This window comes from Adiantum capillus-veneris, chromosome 14, assembly GCF_014529385.1.
Source record: "Adiantum capillus-veneris isolate H3 chromosome 14, ASM1452938v2, whole genome shotgun sequence".
Classification (NCBI taxonomy): domain Eukaryota; kingdom Viridiplantae; phylum Streptophyta; class Polypodiopsida; order Polypodiales; family Pteridaceae; genus Adiantum; species Adiantum capillus-veneris.
In genome coordinates, this window is record NC_140944.1 from 8312343 (window position 1) to 8336751 (window position 24409).

General features: G+C 44.1%; 1 protein-coding gene across 1 annotated transcript in view; it reads left to right on the forward strand.

Moving 5' to 3' along the window:
- The first annotated feature begins 759 nt into the window (after positions 1-759).
- Positions 760-24409, forward strand: part of LOC147441863 (WAT1-related protein At3g18200-like) — a 29033-nt gene continuing 5383 nt past the window's right edge. Inside the window, exon 1 of the mRNA XM_086528262.1 lies at positions 760-1466. Coding sequence (XP_086384388.1) covers positions 1204-1466 — 263 coding nt within the window. The 5' untranslated portion in view covers positions 760-1203. The remainder of the gene's footprint in view (positions 1467-24409) is intronic.

The following is a 24409-nucleotide window of genomic DNA, read 5'->3' on the forward strand; positions in this document are numbered from 1 at the left end:
ATTCTTTCGAAACTGAAATTGTGAAAGGGTCATTTTGAAAAAAGAAAAACAATGTAGATAAATGTATAATTCCAAAAATGCCTCAAAGCGTACCCACATGTATTGGAAAATTAAATGTTGTGTCAAGAAAAGTCGATGTGGCGAAAAGATCCCTCCCAAGGCGGCCAAGACGTGAAAGTAGGGCTAGGGACACAATTGAGTGCAACGGCAAGAGTTTCTCTTCCTTTCTGTAAAAGCTCAAGTCAAAAGTAGCGCGCAATGTGTTGCCTCATGTGCGTAGAATGGGGATGGCGTCTGCTGTTGGCTTCTTGCCTGTGGAAGCCGAAATGAATTTTTTTCCCCTCATGTGCGTAGCCTTTCATTTTCTTCGCCACTGTAGCTTGGCACTTGTTTTAGAATGCCAAATAAAAGTCGAGTCACACCTTGGGCGAGTGGGGGGAACTGAATTGCACCCCCTTAACCCTCACTTAATCTCTCCCTTTTTCAAAATGTTAGTAGGGTTATTGGCAGCATTCGGATTTCCTGCCATCCTTTTCGGAATATCCAGAAATGGTATGTATCCTCTCCTTCCTCCCCCCGCTCCCACCGGGTGCGACCCAGCTCTAATGGCAACTTGGGACCTTAACAAATCTAAAGAAGAATAGACACTGGGAAGAGGCGTAAAAATTCCGATTTCACCACACGGACGGAGTAATTCTTGCCTCACGAGGACCGGACACGCACTTCCTGCTCTTCCCTTCTCTCTCTCTCTCTCTCTCTCAAATAGTGAGTGACACGCGATGGCACGTCTCATGCCGCACCCTTATTGCGTGCTCCAAGCGGTTGGCCATGATCATTTCAAAGCGTGCAACGTCCAGCGCACATACTGTCGTTGTTGGTGAGCTCGGCAACTCGCCCCTCGACCCCATCAATCCCTCACAGCAGCTCAAGGCCAGATTCCTTCGTTCATCAGTGCAGCCCAGATTTTTTCCCCCTCAAAATTACGACAGCTTGCTATCCGAAAACCTTTCCAAGTAGGAGAGGCGGACCCTCCCACCCATCACGGATTGTACACAGCACGGCACAATTGAAGGCCTCATCACCAATGAGCGTGGAGAGCCGGGGGCTTACAGGCCAAGACGGTTTAGAAGACGTGTTTCTCACCGAAGAAGAGGCTCGAGTGGTTGGCGGTCTCTGTTTACTGCCTTTTCTTGCTTGATCACCATGGATGCCAACGACCACGACAGCAGCAGTCCTTTGCTGATCAAGCTCCGCCTGCCCATCACCTTACTCACATCCAAAAGCGCCTCAGTCCTTGGTAATGCAAAGGTCCATGCAGCTGCAGCCTGCGTGCAGATTCTTTATGCTGGTTTCCAAGTCCTTGCAAGTGCTGCCCTCACCAATGGTGCCAGCAAGACTGTCTTCCCCGTCTACAGGAATGCCATTGCCGCTGTGTTTTTGGGTATCATCGCATTCTTCACAGAGAGGTAATTTCCTAGCGTTGCAGAGAGGAATTGACTTCAAATGTGCTTCTTACTTGAACGATTACATGTGTGTTAGCTTTGCATACACAACGGTTCTTTATTCTTATTGCTATAGTAGAGAGTGTAACAATGGAACAGCCATTTGTTGAAGGTCAAATGTAAAGCCAGCGTTCACCTTAGGATGTAGCTAGGATGGAATGCCACTGGTTTTAAGCTGTGGCTAAACTTCATGCAGAATTCTGAGTGCATTAATGTTATAGATTAGATACCGCACATTTTGCTGTTAGTTCTATTGCTGAAGTCCATTCTGTATTTGTATAATAAGCATTTGCAATGCACGAGTGTGTTTGCACATGTTTCAATCCCATGAAATCTTGGTTCAATGTATGACTTAGAATGCTTAATTGGGTAGAAAGGTTGAATTCTAGCCGTCCTTTATGGTAATAAATGCTCTTACCTTGTTTTTTTTGTGTGTGAGAGAGAGAGAGAGAGAGAGAGAGAGAGAGAGAGAGAGAGAGAGAGAGAGAGAGAGAGAGAGAGAGAGAGAGAGAGAGAGAATGAGAATGAGAATGCATGATAAACTAGGAAAGTTGTACATACATTGGGTGTCACATAGGAGGTCAACCTATGATAGGGAAAAGGGGGGGGGGGTGGTGTGGGGGGGAGGGGGAGGGTACAATACTAGATCAACTATAACTGTTGCATGGGTAAATAAGTAAGTAGGGTTCGCTTGATCTCTCAAAATGCTGCCTTGGATCCTCCAGAGGAATGGGCAGTGGTGCAATGGTCGCCCCCAGAGTGTAGATTGTTCAAGTGTTGTATCTGGTGGTTTTGTCTAATAGTATGTCTTGAGCACTAGCCTTGACTGTATCATGCGTATGTCCTTGGGGGTGAAAAAAATATGTCATTCCTGTCGTACGTGTCTTCGATGCACAGAAGTATTCTCTTAAATGTGTATCTCTTAATTTTGCAAACCTCTAGCAAGTAAAGCCTAGAGGTCTTTTCTACTAAGTAGTCTAAGGCTTTGAATAGTGGTCCAAAACTTTCGTTGAAGAAGTAATGGGAATGCCCTCTAACCTCAAAACAAGAACGATTGAAGATGAAATGCCCAAGTCTTTGGCATCAACTTACAAACTTGTCGTATATGCCTGTAGAGGCACTTCCTTGTATGTCGCTACTTCTATCTCCAGGTGCAAGGAGTTGCTGTGGAATGTATGCTCATATAGTGCGGATGAATAATGGATCCATCTTCAGTGGTACGAAGAGGATGCACTTTGTGTGAAGACATCTTTGGATTCGCCTCGTGAGTAGGTGTAAGCCATGTCTCACTAAATAGCCAGCTACATAATATTCTGAACCAAAGAGCGGGAGCTTGACAAACGTGGGATCGGCTTATGGTGAAAGATAGTGCATCCTTTAGGAAGAGAATGGTGTCTAGAAGGGCCTCTTTATTTGGCAGATTAAGGGAGTCAAACCTTTTGTATTAAGAAAGCAATCGAATTACAACTTTGGAATTCAAATAGGTAAAACGATTAGTTTCTTTGAATTCAATTTCTTGCCCCCCTAGCCCCACTCAAAAGTGGAATTTGAAATTGAGTAGGTAAAATATAATTACTTCCGGTGAGGTTTTGGATGGAAACACAGATAAAACTGCAATCTACACACTTGGCACACTAGTCATCAAAACAACTTGAAAAAGAGAGAAGAAGAAGAAGAAGAACATAGTTATAATGTCGTAGGAAACTATCCCAAGAGGCCTTGAAGATCTAGCCGACGAGGAGTTGAACTCAAGACTTGTTATTCAAGAGGGAAATTACATAGTAGCGCATCGGTGATGCGAGCCTAGACACGTTGGCCCCAAAGTCTGGCGCCCCTTTCAATATTTCTTTATCATTGATTTGCAAGAGTACAACTCGTGTTGGTCCAAATCTTCGTCGAGATGCTTGAAAGAATGGCCCTAGGGGCACTTATAAAGAGTACAAGGGTTGCTAAAAGCAGATTCCCAAAAGCATCAGGTCTAAAAGCATCTTATTCCAAAAGCATCTGCTGTCTAAAAACTTGCGATAAAATCTACCCTGACTGCCAGTGCAAAAAGCGGATGGTCTATACAGCAGTGCCACTTCAGTAGCCAGCAACGTCAAACGCGGATGGTCCGTACAGCAGTGCCACATTAGCAGCAGTAGTGCCAAACATGGAAGTTTGTACAATAGTGCCACATGTCATTTGCAGCTCGAATCGCGAAAATCCTCCATCGAATTACCACGTCATAAGTGAGTACACAAAGCTTGTGTGAGTGTCCTCTTTTATTAATTTAGGCCCCTCAACAGGCACTTGTAAGTTGGTAAATCTTTCCTCTAGGTTTTAGGACCCCGGTCAACTCCTGCAAAACTCAATCAAGTCAGTCCAAGACTCGAAGGTCAAACTAGTGATGCAATGCCACATAACGAGAGCTGTTCACGCATAGAGGATTTTGGCTTTGACCAAGAGATTGACATGGACCACCTTTCCAGGGAGAGTGAATGTAAGGCAGGCCAAATGAACGCATTGGACCGATGCGTTTATGACCTTGGCATAGAAACCCTAACTCTTAAATCTATCACATATTGTCTTTTAAAATCAAAGCAATCGTCCTTGATTGTAGGTCACAGATGCTCATACCTCCACTAACGTTCATGCAACTTAAAATCTCACAATTGATCAATTATTTGTACATCCTTGTGTCATGATGGTCGTGCACACGTGAAGGCTAGTTGTAGACACCTCGGGTGCGTCTAAAAATCTATCTTATGACCCAAATCTTAGCCAACACATGCAAAAGGTCATTGGATCTTGCTTTGATGTCGATCACTCACCCAAGATCTTAGCCAATGCTTATGAAAGGTCATTGGATCTTGCTTGTGGTGTGTGCGCACACCCAAGATCATAATCTTAATCATAATCATAATCGTAATTAATCACAAATTCATACATCAGAATTCGTAGTTCATCCTAATTTACATTCATAGTTCTTTCTTTAATTTGCTGTTGCTCCTTGAGTAGTTTGATTTTGAAGTTCATCATCAATTCTTTGTTTTTGTGCTTCAATCGGATAGTTCGTTCTCTGACGTCGAATCGGGCATGGTACTTGTAAAACCATGGCATGCCCAATAGAACAACACATCCTACCAAATCCAGAATGTAGAAGTCAATTCGATTTGTGAAAGTTTGAACTTGTAGTCGAAGTGATCCGATCTTGCATCTGAGATAAAATTTTGCATAGAGCCTGAGTTAAAGAGGATAAGGGCATCTTGATCTTCTATTCTTACCATAGCTCTGCATGGTTCATTGGATGTATTAACGGCAAGAACACTATCAAGTTGGAAATCAATCCAATTAAAGGTCGGGACTTCTTATTTCCTGGGCTTTCATACGCAGAGGGTCTTTTATTATTGGGGTTTATCGTTTTGTGGACAGTGAGCCTTCGAGTAGGAGTGTTGGAAACTGTACTTGCTCTTTGTTGTGGGGTATCTTGGGTAGAGGAGCGAGGAGTTGGATTTCTGGCTGTACTTGCGGAGTCTAATTGCTGAAATCTGGAAACTCTGATGCAATGGTTGATCTTGCGCCGAGAAAACGTTGGATGGTCTTGATGGCTCAAAACGCTAAGGAATTTTGCCGGTCTTGCTAAGAAGGTGCACTGCAAGTGTAGGAACTTCTGCTGCCTCTTTTGCTAGTAAGTGCTAGCGCTAGGTTTCTTTTATAGAGCTTAGCAAAGCTGCCCTACCGAGTTTCCCAACAAAGCTTTCAATAAATAGAAAGATCAAGCGTGCGGAACAGTCTAGCTTAATGTTGGGCGGGGGCGGGCGAGGAGAAACCAAACGTGTTTCGCTCTTTAGAGAGCTCATCATGGTGTTTCTAGTGAGATTGGAGATTGTAAAGAAGTTTGGGAAGGGAGTAGGGGTTTGTTTAAGTAGGCTGAGTTTAGGAGGGAAGATGTTTGGAAAAAAGTGGGAAGTAGGTTTAGAAATTTGAAATTTGGAATTCCAAAAGTCTTTAGTCTTGTTTTGTGTGAAAGTGACATGAGATTGAATGCTAAGGGTGAGCCTTATAAACATAGGTTTTAAGAGGGAGAATAGAGACTTAACTAGGGTGAGTTTGTTATAACGGGAGGGTTTTAAACATAAATTTAGTGCGAAGTAGTCATACCAAAAAATAGGTAACACCTATATGAAAGGATTCCAGAGATTGGTTTTAGTTTGATAAAATTTTGGGTAAAACAGTAAGGGGTATGCCCGATACTTGCTTAGGTAGGGAGATTTTTTTTTTTTTTTTTTTTGTGGTAAAGTAGTGACAAAGGAGGTTAAGAGTAGTGACAGAGAAGGTTTAGAGTAGTGACAAAGAAAGGTTTTGCTCGTAAGTGGGGTACAAAAAAGAGTTTTGCTTGTAAGTGGGGTACAAAAAAAAGGGTTTACTCATACGGAGTACAAAAATGGTTTTGCTCATAAGTGGGGTACAAAAAACGCTTGGATCATAAGTAGGGTACAAAGGAGGGCTAGATAGTGACAAAGTATGGGTATACTTTTGATGGGGGGCAAGCGGTGATAAAATGTGCCGAAGTAGTATGATCCATCAACTTGTATAGAGAGTAAGGCAAAACAAACGAGGGTAAGTTAGGGTAGGTCGAATGTCATTATTGTGCATAAGGTTTGTTTTGGAGGAGTGTATGTAAATTGGGCCCGGTGGTCCAACATGTGATGGGTTTATCTAGGTGGGAGAGGTTAGGAGAATTTTGGCATGCTTGATGGATAGGTTTATCAATTACGAAGGAGGGTTTTAGTTTTTTAGTTTCGGGGGTAAAAGGTATTTTAAAAATGGTTGGGGAGGGGTGGTTTTTTATTGCGGAAGGTTTTTTCAAGAGGTTTTCCCTTTCTAATTAAGAGATTGAGTTGAATACTTTGAAAAGCACTTGCCTAGGATAGCCTCTTTTCCTCAGTCTGATGAAAAAGAGGTTCCTTGTGTTATGGTAGTGTTCGAAGGAGCTTTCTCTCATAAGGTACCTCCTAACTTTTAACTCGATGAAGGCTATTTTCTGGTGGATAGGGTGCCAAGAGATCCATGGTATATAGTGGAAAGAGTTTAGAGGTTTTTGGTAGCAATTAGAGTCTAGGATGCCATAGGTTAAAAATTTGGGTCCCTTGAAGAAGTGAATGTCTAGGATTATGGCTTGGTTGGTAGAAATGGAGGGGGTGATTTTGATGTGTTCAAGCAAAGTCCCCGCATAGGTGTTGAAGGCGAGTGTTAAAGAATCGATAGGGCCAAAATTTATTCCTTCTCCTTGAGTTTTTGCATGTAGCGGTTGTGCTGCATCGGTGGTTCATCGGGTTAGGCAAAGTCGTAGTCGAGGGAGTTGAAGGAGAGGTATTAAGCATCCATAGTGTAGGGAGGAGGGGGGGCTTGTTAAAAAGTAGATGCACCCATGAAGTTGGGAGGGTTTGCCCTAGTCCCTCCTCCCTTTTCCTTTTCCCGAAACCGAAGAGATACGACTGAGATGAAGCACATGGTTGTTACGGGAAGTAGATTGGAGGTTGTTACGTGACATAGATTGGGGGTTTTAGGTATGTGGAAGAGGGGGAGGAGGCTTCGGGGAAAAGAGATTATGGATGCGATTGAGAGGGTATTTAGGTGGCATGGTAGGTTCTTTGGAGTAGTGTGGGGAAGGGAGTTTACGTTTTTTGAAAGGGGGAGAGTTAGTCTTAGTAGCTTTGGTTTGGGAGAAGAGGTGATGAAGGAGAGTTTTGTTAGGTTTGATGGCTGGACGGAGCTTGGTTTGCTTGTTTGGGAGAGAGGCTCTAGGTGGAAAAGCGGGGGATTTGGAAGAGGGATGGAGAGGGGGTGATTTTGATAGGATGAGATGGGAGTTAGAGATTGAAGGGTTATTGTTTGGGGTATTTTTAGAGGGGGGAAGGTATTTCATTTGCTTGAATACTTCCCGCTCAACAAGTTCCTTTATGGATTCCTCTTTGGGGAGATGGGTTATTTCCTCAAGGGTAGAGGTGATGGTTCGCTTTCTAGCCTTCTTAGCTTCTTCATCGTTGAAGGTGGTTAGGTGGGTGTTTACTATATGTTTTTGCATGAGAGAGGAAATGTTGTAGAGTAGAGTCTTTCCATTCTTTCAAGTGACATTGCCAATCGGAGACAGAGACGAAAGGTAGAGAGATGAGCGAGAGTTTTGTTGTGAGGCTAGAGAGGCGGTTGGCAACACTAGTGTGGTAGTTGTTTAATTCATTGTTGAGGTTTTGGAGGAGAAGTTTGTTGGCTAAAATAAGGGCTTGGGTGCAATTTAATTGATATTGGATGGTGAGGGCGGTAAATTTTGCATTGAGAAGAGCTTGAGCTTGTGTGTCTTCTATTTGTAGACGGGGTGGGGTGGCTTCATGTTGAGACTATTAGGGGCCAATTGTTGCTTGTGTAGCTCCTCTAAGTGGGTGATGAAAGTTGTAGCTTTGCACTTCTTTTTGTGTAGCTTTTGAAATTCGACGAGGGAGAACGAAAGGATACCCTCAAACTCTTTCGGTTTTTCAAGGAGAAGGGAGGGGGTATCAAGAATTGTTTTTGAGTGTGATCTAAATAAGGAGAGGGAGAAACATGGCCAAGGTTGGGAAGGGGTTCAAGTTTAGAGGTGGAAGGTAAGGACTTAGGGTTAGGTGGGTTAGGTTTAATGGTATTGAGGGATATTCGGAGATTAGATTGAGGTCGTTTGTAAGGTTTCGTGGGTGCGGGCAGAGTGAAGTTTTCCTTCAGGCTAAGGTTGAGTCGGATGGGGGAGCTCGCTTCGCCTTCTTCTTCTTCTTCATCATCTTCTTGAATCCTAGCCTGTCGTGGGTTGAGAGAAAAGTTAAAAGAGTCTTCATGGAGGTGTTCGAGCTCTTCTGTGATCATTTTGTAAGGGTCTACAATGTCGTGGTCAAAGGTATTGGAGGCAACAAGGGTAAGCTCCGGGTTATTATTAATGGCTTGGGAGCTTTGTTGGCTCTCCGTTGGCGAGGTGGTCTCCATGGTGGCAGCCAAGGGTGAATTTTGACGTTGCGCGTTGCTTGCGAAATCTTCGAATCCATGGTCCTCCATGGCGTGTGCTCCCGGCCGAGTAGTTGAGATGTTGGTGAGCTGTTGAGCCGTTGGCGAGTGGCTGAATAGTTAGAGCAGTTGGCGAGCAGCGAGTAACTATTAAGTAGAGGCTTGAGGTCGGAGTTGTTGTTGTCAGAGTCGTTGCGGTCGTCGTTGTCGAGCTGCAGAGTTGAGTCGTTGTAGTCGTCGCTGCCGAGCTACAGAGTTGAGGTTAGTTACAGGTTTGATGGCGGTTAGCTTGATGGCGGTTTGCTTCTCCTTTTCGTGGACACTCCGGGTTGGCAAGGGGTTTAAGTTTCCTCTCGTGAAGGTTTGTGTAGTGTGACCAGCATATGCAGTAGCGCTAGTTTCTGCAGCAGCGTATGTAGTAGCGTGGATTCTGCAGTAGCGTGACTAGCATATGCAGTAGCACGGATTCTACAGCAGCGTGGGTTTGTCCAGAGCCACCTGGAGATGAAGTAGTGCCCGAGATGTAGAAGTGGTATTGCCCCATGCGTGGGTTAGCGTAGTGCAGCCCGGAGATGCCGAAGCCTAGGTTTCTGCAGAAGCGCGAGGAGGTGCAGCAGTAGCAACGTTGCTCTGGAGGGGTAAGGCGAGCGTGAGCAGGAGGCTAGGTATCAGTATGATAGATTATACTGGGATGCTAATGCTTGAGCCCTCAGCAGCTAAGTAGCGCTGAAAAACCTGTCGATTGAAACGTATTAGAACTCTGAGGCTGCGGGTTCATTGTGATGGTGGGTGGCGCAGGCGAGAGAAGCAAGAAATGAGCTGTAGCAGTTAGGTGTAGTTGGTGGGGTTGTGTATCGCATGCGAGTGAAAGGGCGTGTATAGCGTGCGAGCTCAGAACGCGAGGGTACTGTGAGTTAGCAGAGCTTGTTATTAGAGCTTAGTGCATATGGGGAGAAGGTTTGGTAGAGGGAGGGGGTGGGGGAAACCGCGGCACCACCATCCTTGAAGGGTTTTGGACATGCTTCTGCCAGCGGAGGTGCTGAGTAATAATAATAATAATGGTGATGGTGTCCATTTGTTGCATAAGTGGGTGTAGTTGGTTGTGGGGAAACATAGGACAAGGGTACAGTGGGAATGTGTAGTGGTACTTCGGAAACCACACGTGGTCATTCTCTTGAAGCCATGTTCTTGAAAAAGCCTCCCAAAAATTGAGAGATGTCTCCAGAGTTCTGTCTTGAAGAAGTAGTCGGGTAATTTCGGGGAGGATCAGTGGAGTAAATCTGGGAAGGTTGGGGTGGCATAATAGGGTTAGTAGGGGGATTCAAGGTGCTCAAATAGCTATGTGAAGCTCCCAAATCAATCCTGTCATCCCTCAGCCTTTGTCTTTGTTGTATTGCTGAATATACAAATTGTCTAACACATACTCGGCATGTGTCTCGACAAGGAGCTTGTGGGTGAATTTCCTCCTCCATCAGTGTGATCCGTCCATGTTGATAGGATCTTGGGTTCTTTATGGCTTATGTCCCTTAAGATAGAGCGATGAAGACGGGAGCGCGTCCGATGCACTATGGACTAAGGGTGAGAGTGGCTAATAGTTCGAGGCAGGGACAGGAAGATTCTTTGATAAATAAATATTTCGGTAAAATCTAGATGTAAGGTGCAATGGAAATTAATGTTGAACTTTGCTCAAGATGAGTGCTCCGAACTATGCTCAAGGGTTCCTTTTACTTACGGAAGGGAGAGCCTTCCATTCCTTTAGCGCGAGAGTGCAAATGATCACAAACAAAGTGAATGACATTGTGAAGGAAGGTGTTGAGAGAGAGAGAGAGAGAGAGAGAGAGAGAGAGAGAGAGAGAGAGAGAGAGAGAGAGAGAGAGAAGAAGAATACGACACCAGATGGTTGTCAAACCCTCCTCCAAGGGTTCCTCCCTCTATGGCGAGAGAGGTCTATGCTATTGATTGCACAAATCTGGTACAATGGTCTAGATGCAACGGACTTGCTGATGATGTCGACGACAATGATGATGACGACGAGACGGGCTGAAAACTGAAATTGCTAGGGGCTGAAATCTGCTGAATTCTGTCACTATGTCGGTGAGGATGGCGATGGCGACGACAATGTGCCGAAAACGCAGATGCTAAAATCTGCGGACAGTGGGCTGAAACTGAAAACGCTGGTTGATTTGACTGTGCGGCGAGGATCTGCTGCGGGAGGTGAGATCTGTGAGGTTTGGGGCTGTACTTGCGGAGTTTAAGTGCTGAAATCTGGAAACGCTGATGCAATGGCCGATCTGTCACAAAGTGATGACGTGGCGGACAGTAGAAACCTAATTTCTGCCAGAAATCCTAATTTCCGGAAATTGCGGAGGCTGAAATTTAAAAAAATAAAAAAATTTAAAAAATAAAAATAAAAAAAAATGATGAGCGACGTGAATTTCGCTTTTGAAGAGAACTCTTTTTTTAAACCAAAAAAAGAAGAACTTGAGAGAGAAGAGCTTTTGAGCTCTTATGCTTTTTATTTTAAAAGCTTTTGGGGCTCTGCTTTTGGGCATCCCTTGTAACCTTTAAATTAGTGGTTAGGGCCTCACTTCTCAGAGCATCTAGACGCAGAGTTTGAGAGTGAAACCCTAACTGCTCTCTTGTACTTAGATGATTGATTAATATAAAAAGAAATACCGAAAGGGGCGCCAGTCTTTGGGGCCAATATCTCTAGGCACGGAACTCCGCCGGGCCAGTGCAAATCTATTGTGATCTGTGAATTGTTTTGAAGTGGTTATTTGGTGCTGTCGCGGTTGATTCTTGACTTAGAGTGTCCAAGTCGGTTACAGTGGTATCAGGGCACAACCGATTTCTCTTCTACGGGAAATCCGATCCCCGAATTTTTTTTCCGCGGCACCTATGGCTTCAGGCAATGATCAGTCGACTCCCTCTGCATCTAGAGATGCGGGCTGGGATCACAACGAAGATTCAGACAGAGAGTATGCCCCGCCTCGGCCTACTCAAGCGGAGCAAAGAGAGATAGAGCGTCGTCAATTGATCGACGATGCAACAAAGATGATGCTCAATTTTGCCAAGGACCCGAAGATGGCAAAATATATGAACCAGACCTCTTTGGAAGAGGTACAGATGGAGTGGCAGAGAACCACAACACCACTCTCGAAACCCGCTCTCAAGAAACCTTCTGCCTCCAAGAAATATACGGAGAAGGAACTGGAGAACGTGGTTGATGCACAGATTGCTCAGCTTTTCGACATGCAAAAGAAAGGCAAAAAGCACGGCTAAAAGCAAAAGAAAGGCACTGACTTTCCAGGTTATTTGGGTCGTCAATCGTTTTTTGACAAGGCAAAGACACAGAAGAAGCGTGCTCGATTTGAAGGAGTACCCAGTTCTTCTTCTTCTTCTTCTTCTTATAGTTCTTCTAGCTCCTCGGATTCGAGCGAAGAAGATAGAAAAGGTAAAAAGCGAAGCAAGAAACAAAGCTTCGGAAAGGGCAAGAAAAAAAGGCAAAGAAGGCTACATCTCGCCCAGAGACTGACAGTTCTATTGAGGACTCGTCTACAGACAGCTCAGATTCCGATGACGGAAAGTTTTATGCGAACAAGAAGAATTTTTACAAAGCTAACCAGTATGACTTTCTCGAAGATAAAAGCAAGAAAGTCCGAGAGTTTAAGGAAGGTGGCCACTTGATCAAGTTTGATACTTTTTCAGGATACTCAGATGCTTCGAAGGCTTTGTCTTTTATACAACAGTTTGACATCGCTTTCGTGGCAGGACGCTATTCAAAGCACTCCAAGATTCGGAGAGCTGTCTCTTACTTTAAGGGGAACGCTCGTACTTGGTGGTCCACGCTTCTTTTAAACAAGACTGCACCAGTTAAATGGCTGAAATTTAAGAGGCTTTTTATTTCTTCTTGGTTGACTCAAGAGTTTGAGCGAGATATACGAGCTGCTTGGAACCATCTTCGGATGACCAAGAAAGATACAATCAATGCTTATTGTGAAAGATTCTGGAGCTCTTTTCTACCCACCTCTTCATTCAAGAAGATCTCGTTCAGAGAACAGATTGAGCGGTTTACCTTGGGTCTACCTACAGAGATCCGAGATCACTGCTCGGAACAGAAGTCAGTTTCTATTCAGGATTTGATGAGTCATGCGAAGCGGGGCTTTGCCATTCACTCTGGCAGTCTGACCTACCCCACAGATAAGGCTATGACACAACGAGCCGAACAGACTTCTGGGAATGAAAGTAGAAAGAAAAAAGAGTAACCAAGAGAAAAATGATGCACGACCCAAGCTTACTCCTGAGAAGAGAGCTCGCTTCATCATAGAGGGGAAGTGCTTTGGATGCAGGGAACATGAACATATCTCCGCGAAGTATCCTAAAAAGGCACAGAAAGAACAGAATGATAAAGACGACGACAAGCATGAGAGTTCGAGAGCAGCTGAGGAATGTGGCAGAAAAGGTAGATAGAAAAACAGAACTGGTACCACATGGCGTGGGACCTGTACCAAATCTAATGAATGAAAGTACAAACTTTGCCGCTTTTGGGGCAAAGTGAAGGATCAGGAAGCTCTTTTGAAGGAGCAAAGGCCAACTTCTTTTCACTTGGAATTGGCGGCTCGATTTGGAATTACGCCCAAGAGACTGACGCCATAGGCGGAGGTAGTTCGAATGGCACTCGGATGGGATGTTGCCATTACACCGAGCATTGGCAAACTTCGTTTGCAATGACAGGGGTGTTCAGGGCACGCGAGTGACGTTCTACTCGGGATCCCTTGGTACCACAAGAACTACGCCGTGGTTGACTACCGGGCCGAGAAAGCGACTTTGATAAATGAAGGGCTTAGAGATTGTACTTGATGAACTTCAGTTTCTTACTCATTCTTTTGGGAGAGAACTGAACGCTGGATAAAGGTTGAATATGTTTTGACCTGATCAAAAGAACGCCAAGATTTTTCTCCACACTCATGCCGATTGCTTTTCAGAGGGCCTGAAGATCAAACCATTGATCTGATACTTGGAAGCACGCCACCGAATCGGTCACCTTAGCATGTGAGCCGAGTACAGAATGAAAAGATTATGAACCCAGTGAAAGATCTCTTGGAAAAGAGTCTTGTCCAGCCTAGTACTTCACCGTATTGCTCTCTAGTGTTGTTGGTTTTGAAGAAAGACGGATCTTGGAGAATGTGCATCGATTATAGCACTCTCAACGAAATCACCATCAAGAACAGATTTCTGATTCCTAGGATCGATGATATACTCGACAGGTTACAGGGATCCTCGTGCTTTAGTAGGATTGACTTGAAGAGTGGATATCATCAGATCAGGATAGCGCCAGGAGATGTCTACAAGACAACTATTCGGACGACTTTTGGGTTATTTGAGTTTTTGGTGATGCCTTTTGGCTTAACCAATGCTCCTGCGACATTTAACCGGATGATGGACAGGATTTTTCGAGAGTACATGCTATTTGTTGGCACTTTCTTTGACGACATCATTGTTTTCTCCAAGAATGAGGCAGAACACAGAGATCATCTGCTTCAAATCTTTCAGGCATTACGAGATCACACGTTAGTGATTAATGCAAAGGAAAAGTGAAATTTTCCTACCAGAGATACACTTTTTGGGACACATTGTGTCAGCAGCAGGAGTGCAAATGGACCCGGCCAAGATAGAGACTATCCATGATTGGCCCGATTTGAGGAATGTCCATGAAGTTAGAAGCTTCTTGGGACCGTGTTCGTACTACAGGCGGTTCATACGAAAGTTTGCAGAGGTTGCTTCCCCTTTGCATATCTTGACACAGAAAGGAGTATCTTTTTCGTGGGGACCCATAGAGGTGACTGCCTTTTAGACGTTGAAAGAGAAATTGACTACGGGACCTATTTTGACTTTGCCGGACTTGCAGAAGTCATTCGAAGTATATTGTGATGCTTGTGGTTGTAGTCTGGGTGCGGTCTTGATGCAAGAAGGCCATGTCATAGCTTACGAGAGCCATTGTTCTCTAGGCCGGAGATGACAGCACAGATTTATGAGAAAGAGCTTTTGGCGGTTATCCATGCTCTTACTCAGTGGCGGCATTACCTACTCGGCGCGGATTTCACTGTCTTTACAGACCATCTGAGTTTGCGCTACCTCTTGTCACAGAAGCAACTTTCGGAAAAACAGATGCGGTGGGCGAACATCTTGTCACAGTTCCACTTCCAGATTGTGTATGTGCAGGGACAGAAGAATGTGGTAGCAGATGCTTTGTCTCGGAAACCGTTGGTTTTGGCTATTTCCGCGATACATCATAGGAGCTTCGAGGATATGGTCGATCAGCGTGCCACAGATACAAATTTTGCAGATATTTTCACACGGATACGGGATGGGGAGACAGTAGCTGGATACTCCCTTCGGGTAGGCTACTTGATGAAAAAGACTATGTTGTGCGTTACACAGCCGTTGAGGGAAAAGGTTATGACTGATTGCCACTGTCCACCTTTTACGGGTCATCGCGGCATTGCTACCACCATGAAAGGGGTAGAGAGATACTTCTTTGGGCCGAGACTCTAAAAGGATGTGGAAGAGTTTGTGCGCAGTTGCTTGGTATGCCAGAAGGTCAAGTTTGACAGGCATAAGGCACAGGGATTGTTACAGCCTTTATCCATACCCACCCACCCCTAGGAAAGTATTGCAATGGATTTCATTTTTGATCTCCCGAGAACATAGAAAGATCACGATGATTTTCCGATTACATGGAACGTCTGAGACGATTGTCTCCGACAGAGACCCCAGATTTATGAGTTTGTTTTGGAAGGCAATTTTGGAGAACATTGGCACGCGGTTGCAGTTCTCGTCATCGTTTCACTTGCAGACTGACGGGCAATTTGAGATTGCCAATTCAATGATTTTAGATTTATTGAAGTCTTGTATCTCGGATCAGAAGACTCAATGGGAAAAGAACTTACCTTTGGTGGAATTTGCCTACAATAACACAAGACACTCTTCGACGGGGAAGACGCCATGTGAGATTGTTGAAAGTACTGCGAAGGTTCCATCCTTCCTGAGCACAAAAGATTAGATATTGGAAGCGGATGAATATTCGCGAGATTTGGATACGGCTTTTGCCAAGGTTCGCGAGACTTTGCAGGAGTCTCAAGAACGATAGAATAAGGCAGCGGATCGCCATCGTCGCGATTTGAAATTGGAGGATGATTGGGTGCTCTTACGTTTTGAGAAGGCACGCCTACGAAAGAAAAAGGGAAAGGAGAGGCTTTTTCCAAAGCTTAGTATGCGATACTACGGACCTTTCTAGATCACTGACAAGATAAATGATATCTCCTTCCGATTGAAACTGCCAGATACTTGGAGGATTCACAATGCATTGCATGTGAGTCTCTTGAAACCTGTTAAGGGTGATGTGCCTGATGATGGGGAGCCTGATGAGCAACCCGCAGTGGAAGAAAACGAGGAGATCGTTGTTCCTGAACAGATTTTGGCACATAATGATACGAAGAAAGGTAAAGTCCGAAGGTGGTTCTTGGTTAAGTTCAAGCACTTTCCTGCATTTGATGCGAAGTGGATGGAGGAGGAGGACCTAGCAGATACTCCTCGGATTATGAAACTTTACCTTGATGTTTTGGTTTAGCATAGTCTACTCCAAACGGAACCCAGAAACTCAGCTTGGCCGAAGATCTGGTGCAGTGGGATGCACAAGAGGGGAGTTACTCCGCTCCTTTGTCAACAGATGCCTCGATTTTGATACTAAAGTCACTGATGTCTCTTTGAGCTTCAGGGATATTGAGAGCTGACAGTATTCTGCTGGATAACTTTATGAAATGGAATTCCTGATTATGATACTGCTTTGTTCTTGACTTCTTGTGAGTGCAGGAACTGATAGACGAAATGACTGCAGCATTTTGGTCTACTTGATCTCGAATAGACATGGTTGCAATAGGGGTTAGTCAATCGGACATCGATGAGGTCCCGATTGGACCTAGATGTGATTGCTAGCTACATTGCTGATAAATCATGGTCTAAGATCCGAATGAATGTTGAATGTCATGTGATGTCTGGTGATGTTCTGTGATGTCGTGTGATGTGACTGTCGATTTTGTACATGTGCTAGATGTGTGTTCCTAGTATGTAGGTACTAATAGTCAGTGTCTGCTAAGACGGTTTATGGCTTTTGTCAGTTTTGTAGGCGTAATCACGGTCGATTACAATGCTTTCAAGAGGGGGATATGTCACAAAGTGATGACGTGGCGGACAGTAGAAACCCTAATTTCCGTAAGAAACCCTAATTTTCAAAATCGCGGAGGTTGAAATAAATTTTTTAAAAAATAAAAAATAAAAAATAAAAAATGATGAGCGACGCGAATTTCGCTTTTGAAGAGAATGCTTTTTTTTTAACCAAAAAAAGAAGAACTTGAGAGAGAAGAGCTTTTGAGCTCTTATGCTTTTTATTTTAAAAGCTTTTGGGGCTCTGCTTTTGGGCATCCCTTGTAACCTTTAAATTAGTGGTGAGGGCCTCACTTCTCAGAGCATCTGGACGCAAAGTCTGAGAGTCAAACCCTAACCGCTCTCTTGTACTTTGATGATTGATTAATATAAAAAGAAATACCGAAAGGGACACCAGTCTTTGGGGCCAATATCTCTAGGCACGGAACTCCGCCGGGCCAGTGCAAATCTATTATGATCTGTGAATTGTTTTGAAGTGGTTGTTTGGTGCTGTCGCGGTTGATTCTTGACTTGGAGTGTCCAAGTCGGTTATAGATCTTGCGCCGAGAAAATGCTGGATGGTCATGGTTGAAAACGCTAAGGAATTCTACCGGTCTTGCTGAGAAGGTGCACTGCAAGTGTAGGAACTTCTGCATCCTCTTCTGCTAGTAAGTGCTAGCGCTAGGTTTCTTTCATAGAGCTTAGCAAAGTTGCCCTACCCAGTTTCCCAATAAAGTCACTTATTAATAATAAGTGAAAAATGGCTAAAATAGGGAAAATGGGTTCTGTGCACTGTAAAATGCTCATGATGGGTATTGATTGTAATGCTGATGATCATGCTATATGCAATCAGAGGATATGCAACTACTCTTAAGTGCTTCAACATGCACATCTTGCACACAGGCTCACAAAGGTGCCAGAACACTTCCTAAGCTGACCTGAACCTTGGACCTGAAGTAGCTTGTTCACATGCACACAAGGTTAGATGTGCACATGACATCCCCTCCTTTTCAAGGTGAGGTATTGGTACCGAACTGTATGGCGTCGAGGGAGATCGCCAACAACTTCTGGAATCCTGGGAAGGACTCTTTGCCGGCCCACTCAGATGCGTGGGTTGTGTGATACTTGAACTTCATGAAGGTCTGCAATGCTTGCTTCTTTGGGCCGCGCCGAAAGCGACAAAAAGGGATCTGTGGCTGCTTAAATGCTCCAACTTCTGTTATGGACGTAGGTCCACCTTCTTCAAGAATCTACGGAGGAGGAAAATTCTTGAAACCACTTCTAACACAAAATCATGAGCATACCCATTCCATGTAGAGTGACTAGAAAAATACTATGTCACAAACTGTTGAGGTGTCAAAGCCCTAAAGAATGGAGCCAACTTGTAGATCTTGGCCGAGGGGCCTAAACCCCAAGAAGAACAAGTAACAGAAGAAGAAGTCCTACCAACTATGGAGACCCCGTCCGATGGGGTCCCAAGTGACATAAAGGATTAAAATAAAGCAGTACCCGCACACATGCGTAGCAATTGATGACGTGGCAGTTTTTTGGATTTTTCGTTGACAGTGCTGACGTGGTAGATTTTCGTAAAACGCATTGATAATGCTGACGTGGCAGTTGTACGGAATTCCGTGATTTATGTTGACAACTTTTAGGCATTGCTTTTGGATCAGAAGCTTTTGAGTTTGAAGCTTTTCATTGTAACTGCTTTTCAAGCCAAGTGCCTTTAAATATGAGGTTAGGGCTCATTCTCTGGCATGCTTCCTGGAAAAGGTGCAGAGTCTGGAGTACCGGCTTGTACTGGGTTGATGCAATATAAAGAAATATTGAAAGAGGCGCCAAGGTTTGGGGCCAATACTCTCTGGGGTGGAATTCCGCCACTCCGTGTCGCGTATCGTCTCTCTCTCTCTCTCTCTCTCTCTCTCTCTCTCTCTCTCTCTCAGTTCAGTTGTTATTGAAGTGCTAAAAGTTTGTTCAGTCTGTTCTTTTCTATTAGCACGTGGTGCCCGTCTTGTGACAGTGGTATGAGAGCATCAATCGTGTGCTTTTCTGAAAGCATACCGGTCCTACCAAAGAGCAGACAAAGCAAACTAGAGACTAATGGAATTTTATTTGAAGTATCTTCGACTCCCCCACCCTTCATACATCGCGCATCGGGCGTGCTCCCATCTTCACCGCTTGTGTCTTACAGGGCATAAGCCAAAAAGATCACTTGCAAGAGAAGGATCCAAGATTTGTTTGGAGTCACCGTTTTTCTCAAAAGCAGTGCCATGGAGATGTTGATGTCTATAGCTACTAAGCCGCACACTTCCAAGGACTTGGCAAGCTTTCAAGAAAATTTTTACCCAAAGTTGTATGATTTCTGACATCTTCCTTCGGACTGCAACTTCTGGCATAGTGGGATATCTTGAAATGCTTGCCATGGAAACCCTAGGAGATTATAACTTGAACTTTTTTGACATCTCTCAGTAGATGTTTCTTCACGAGTAGATGACCTTGGACGTCCAATGCGATTGCTATCTTGGGACTACCATCGCCGCCAAAGAAACACTGTCTGTCCAAGAGCTGATGGACCATGCTGTGCTCGGCTATGACCTTATGGAATGAACCTAACCCTAATTTTTGGTGCATGTTTCAGGATGGAAAGTCAGTCGACTTTTCAAGCTCAACTGATGTTGAGATTGCTTTTTAAGTTTGAAATCTGTTTGAGAACTTGTTTGGTGATCCTGTTTGAAATTTGTTTGCAATGGATGGTATCTGTTTTGAACCTGTTTTGGTGCCATTTGAAATGTTTGACTCTGGTTTTAATACTGGTTTCATTGATTGGTGATTTTACTCCCGGGTGGAGAAGTGAGAAATATTGTTTTGGTATTGTTTGAACCTTGGAACGACGCAAGCCGATGCTTGGGGAGCGTTTCGTTGTATGTTTGAAAATCTCGGAACGACGCAGACCAATGTTTGGGGAGTGTCCCGTTGTATGCTAGAAAATCTCCGAATGACGCAAGTCGATGCCTGGGGAGCGTTTGGTTGTATGCTTGAACCTCCAAGCGATTGTAGGCTGTGGTCTGGGGAGCGTTTGGTTGTACAGTCCTCTGAGCTCATGGCTCGTACCTTTTTAGGTTATTGCGGGGAGAGTGACAAGGTAGTTGTTAAGTAGCTTCATATTGCGGACCATTTGTCTCAAGGGAGTGCTCAACGACGCTGTTTGTTGTGTCTTGTAACATGCATATGTAAGCATTTGTGTTTCATTGTGACGTGCCAACTACTAAATATTCCTAACTGGATGGGATTGCTTGGGTATGTAATTTTAGTGCATCAAGACACCTGTAGAAGATCAATGTAGTTTGGGTGTGATGGCTAATTGTACTATGCCAGTATATCACGAGTTTGGAACTGGACGAAAGGAAAAGCCAACTCCTTGATCAAAAGAGGCGAAAGGAGAAGCCAACTCCTTGATCAAAAGAGTCGAAAGCAGTAGCTAACTCCTTAACAAAAAGAGCAAACTGATTGTCCCACGAAATGTCCCTCAAAATGACCCTCGGAAATTTTTGAGCTAACTTGAGTTGTTTTGGAGATATTCTGTAATCCCGGTCGATTACTTTCTTTCAAGAAGGGGGGATGTCATAAACTGCTGACGTGTCAAAGCCTTGAAGAATGGAGCCAACTTGCAGATCCTGGCCGAGGGGCCTAAACCCTAAGAAGAACAAGTAACAGAAGAAGAAGTCCTACCACAATAAGTGAAAAATGGCTAAAATAGGAAAAATGGATTCTGTGCACTATAAAATGCTCATGATGGGTACTGACTGTAATGTTGATGATCATGCTGTGTGCAACCAGAGGACTCACAAAGGTGCCAGAACACTTACTAAGCTGACCTAAACCTTGGACTTGAAGTAGCTTGTCCACATGCACATAGGGTTAGATGTGCACGTGACATTAGAAGCGCCATCTGTCTCCTCTTTGGTAGGACCGACATGCTTTTAGAAAAGCATACTCCTCGCCTTGCTACGAGTGTTCTCACTTTTGGTGAGGGATGGGATGGAAACACAGATATAATTGCAAACTACACACTTGGCACACTTTTAGTACTTCAAAACTACTTGAAATAGAGAAAGAGAGAGAGACGACACGGCGCGAAGGACTGTTGAGCCAAGACGCGATGGCCCCAAAGATTGGCGCCCCTTTCGGTATGTCTTTATTAGTGATATGCAAGAGTGCAATTGCCATTTAGTCAATATCTTCGAGCTCTGCGTTCAGACGCCTGAAAGAATCTCCCTAGGGGCATTCATAAAGAGTACAAGGGTTGCTAAAAGCATAGCCCCCAAGAGCATGAGGCCCAAAGGCATCTTATCCCAAAAGCATTTGCTCTCTAAAAACTTTGGCTAAAATCTGCTCTGGCTGCTACCTGTCACAATCTTGGTGACCTCCAAGATGAGAATCCAACATGACACAAGAGAGGACCACTTAAAACACTTCATAACTTTATTATCACAGTTCACTTTGGTCGACACGGCCCATTGTAGTTCCGTGCCAAGAGAGATTGGCCCCAAAGATTGGCGTCCCTTTCGGTATTTCTTTTATATTAATCTTTGAGCAAAGTACAATTCCCGAGGGTTCCTCTACTCTCAGACTCTACGTCCAGATGCCTTGAAGAGTGAGGTCCTTTGGGTCAATTTATTCTCACAAGAGTTGCCGAAAGCAGAGCCCCGAAAGCTTCCAAACTCAAAAGCAACTGGTCCTAAAACAATAAGCTTAAAAGAAAATAGGTCCAAAAGCAACTGGTCCCAAAAGCTGGCAGAAAAAGCCACCAGCGCAATTTACGAAAACAGGCTTGCCATGTCAGCAGCTAGCGTGAAAAGCAAAAATCCAGAGTGTTCTGCCACGTCATCAGGAATGTCGGTACAACGTGTGTCAGGGCAATACTGCCATTTCATTAGTTTGTGACATACCCACCTCTTGAAAGAATTGTAATCGCCCTCGATTATGCCTGCAAAATAGATAGAGGCATAAACCAATTCAGTAGACACTGACTCTTAAGTACCGACGCACTAGACCACACAGATCGAGTACAAAGACGACAGTCACATCACATCAGTTCACATTCAGATCACATTCACATTCACATCACATAGAATCTAGGACTGTGATTCCTGGCGATGTATTTAGCAATCGCATCTAGATCCGCATCGGACCTCACAAATGTCGATTTAACTAATCCCATATTGCGATTATGTCCATAGATTCCGAGAGCGATATGCTGCAGTCATTTGGTCAATTATTCCACTCAAGCACTGTCGTGTGCGAGTAATCATTTTTGGGGATCCCATGTCGAAGTACTTTTCTCATAAAGTCATTCAGCAGAATACTGTCAGCACATCAATATCCTTGAAACCTAAAGGGAAATTAGTTACCCTATTCCGTCCATGTAATCTGTGACAAAGGAGCAGAGTAACTCCCCCCTTGTTCAGTCTCGCCTACACCAGATTCAACCCGCTCATCTATGGAAACTCTTGGAATAGCCACGGCTAGACCAAAAGCGTCGACGTAAAGTTTCAAATCTGAGTATCTCCTAGGTCCTCCTCCTCCGTCCATTTCGCATTTAATGCCGGATGGTTCTTAACTAAGAATCACCGTTCACTTTACCTTTCTCCTTCCTTTCTTGGAAAGCGAGTATCTGTTCCAGAACGAGTCTCTTCTCGCTCTCTTTCATTTTAGATTCATTGGGGAGCTATCATTGCCCCAAAGCCATCATCATCTTATTCATAATCGTGCTATATGCTTACAAATAACAGGTTCTTTCATACAACATTGGTTTCATTCAAAATATTCTTTCAAAAAGTCTTATTTCGTAAATTCTTACAACAAAATAATGCTAATTCATTCGTAATGTTCCATCTAAAATCTATTCTTGAACGAGTATCTCCTCGTCCTGGTGTATTCCCATTCTGTAAGTCATCCTTATTCTTGTGCCTTGTTGGGGCGCCGTGTAGCGATATGTTCTTGTTGTCCACATTCAAAACACTTTCTTGCTTTGAAATATTCATCGCTATGGTCTTCTCTGAGTCGAGATCGTGTATCTTTCTTTTCTTTTGTCAGTCGAGTTCGTGTATCTGTCTGTCGTGTGTTTCTGTTCTGGCTTGTCGGAGGTTCATGTGGTGGGTAAGTCAAGTTACTTGATTGCATAGCGAATCCCCGCTTAGCATGTCCCATCAATTGTTGAATGGACTCTGACTTTTTCTCAAGGCTGTAGTCTCAAATTTCTTAGGGGAGTCCACAACAAAATCTCTCAATCTGCTCCTTAAAACTGATCTTCTTGAAAGAAGAGGTCAGAAGGAAAGTATCCCAAAATCTGCCACGCCAGCACTGTCAGCGTAAATCTCGGAAATCCGTATTGTTTTGTCACGTCAGCAATCAACGCAAAATCAGGGATGTCCGTACAGCACGTGTCCGAGCAGTACTGTGACGTTATCTATTTGTGACACTAGCGCAAAAAGTGGATGGTCCATACAGCAGTGCCACATCAGTAGCCAACAGCACCATACGTGGAAGTCCGTAGAGCAGTGCCACGTGTCATGTGCAGCGCAAAACATGGAAATTCCATACTGAATTGCCACGTCATCAATGATTACACAAAGCTTGTGTATATGTGTCCTCTTCTATTACTTTAGGCCCCTCGATGGGCATTTATAAGTTGGTAAATCTTTCCTCTAGGTTATAGGCCGCAAAACTCAGTCACACAAATGCCCTAGTGATGCATTGCCACATAGAGAGAGTTGTTCACGCACAGAGGATTTTGGCTTTGACCAAGAGATTAGCATGGACCACCTTTCTAGGGACAATGAATCTAAGGTAGGCCAAACGAATGCATTGGACCGATGCGTCTATGACCTTGACACACAAACCCTAACCCTAAAACTTGTCACATAAAACCTTATCATGTATCATATGTATGGAAAGAGCTTGGCATATAGATCACAGATCTATAATCTTTGCTCAAATAGGAGATTGTATGTTGGAGTTATGGAAGGTTGAAAATCGTAAAATTGTCCATCCCCTTTTTTGGGGGGTGGAGGAGTGCACCCCTTTTGACCACTCTTACACCTTTCTTACACACCCACAATTCTTGCACACATGGCTTGCACCTATTTGTCAAAATGTTAATACCTCCATAATCTCATGGCAAATAAAGAGGCCCTCCTAGACCCCATCCTCTTGCTAATACCAAAGAATCCATGTACAGAAAACCATGTTGATATTTGTGTATACTAACAATGTGCTATCTCCTCTTTGCCAAATGTTTCGAGGATGCTAGGGCTATCCGTTCATATTTGTGTTTTGGAAGCTCCCACAAGGCGCAAATAAATGATAGTGATTTGGTGAGTGCCTTGACTATGATAGGTGTTGCATCCCAACTGTGTTGTAACAATCTCATGTGGTATAGACTTTTGGAGCTATCTTTAAAATCCTAGAGATCATGGCGATCAGTGACCTCTCCATCAATTACCATTCATCACGTTTGGCCTTGTTTGCTATGATGATTCATGCTAAGGGCCCTTATGTGGATGCCACACAACATAGTTAGATACAATTAAAGTATCAAATTATAACTATTCTTGCAAGGTTCCTATAGTTGCACTTGTGAACCTGCCCCTCCCCCGGAAAAGACTTGTGAACCCCGTTTCCTGTATCTGGCC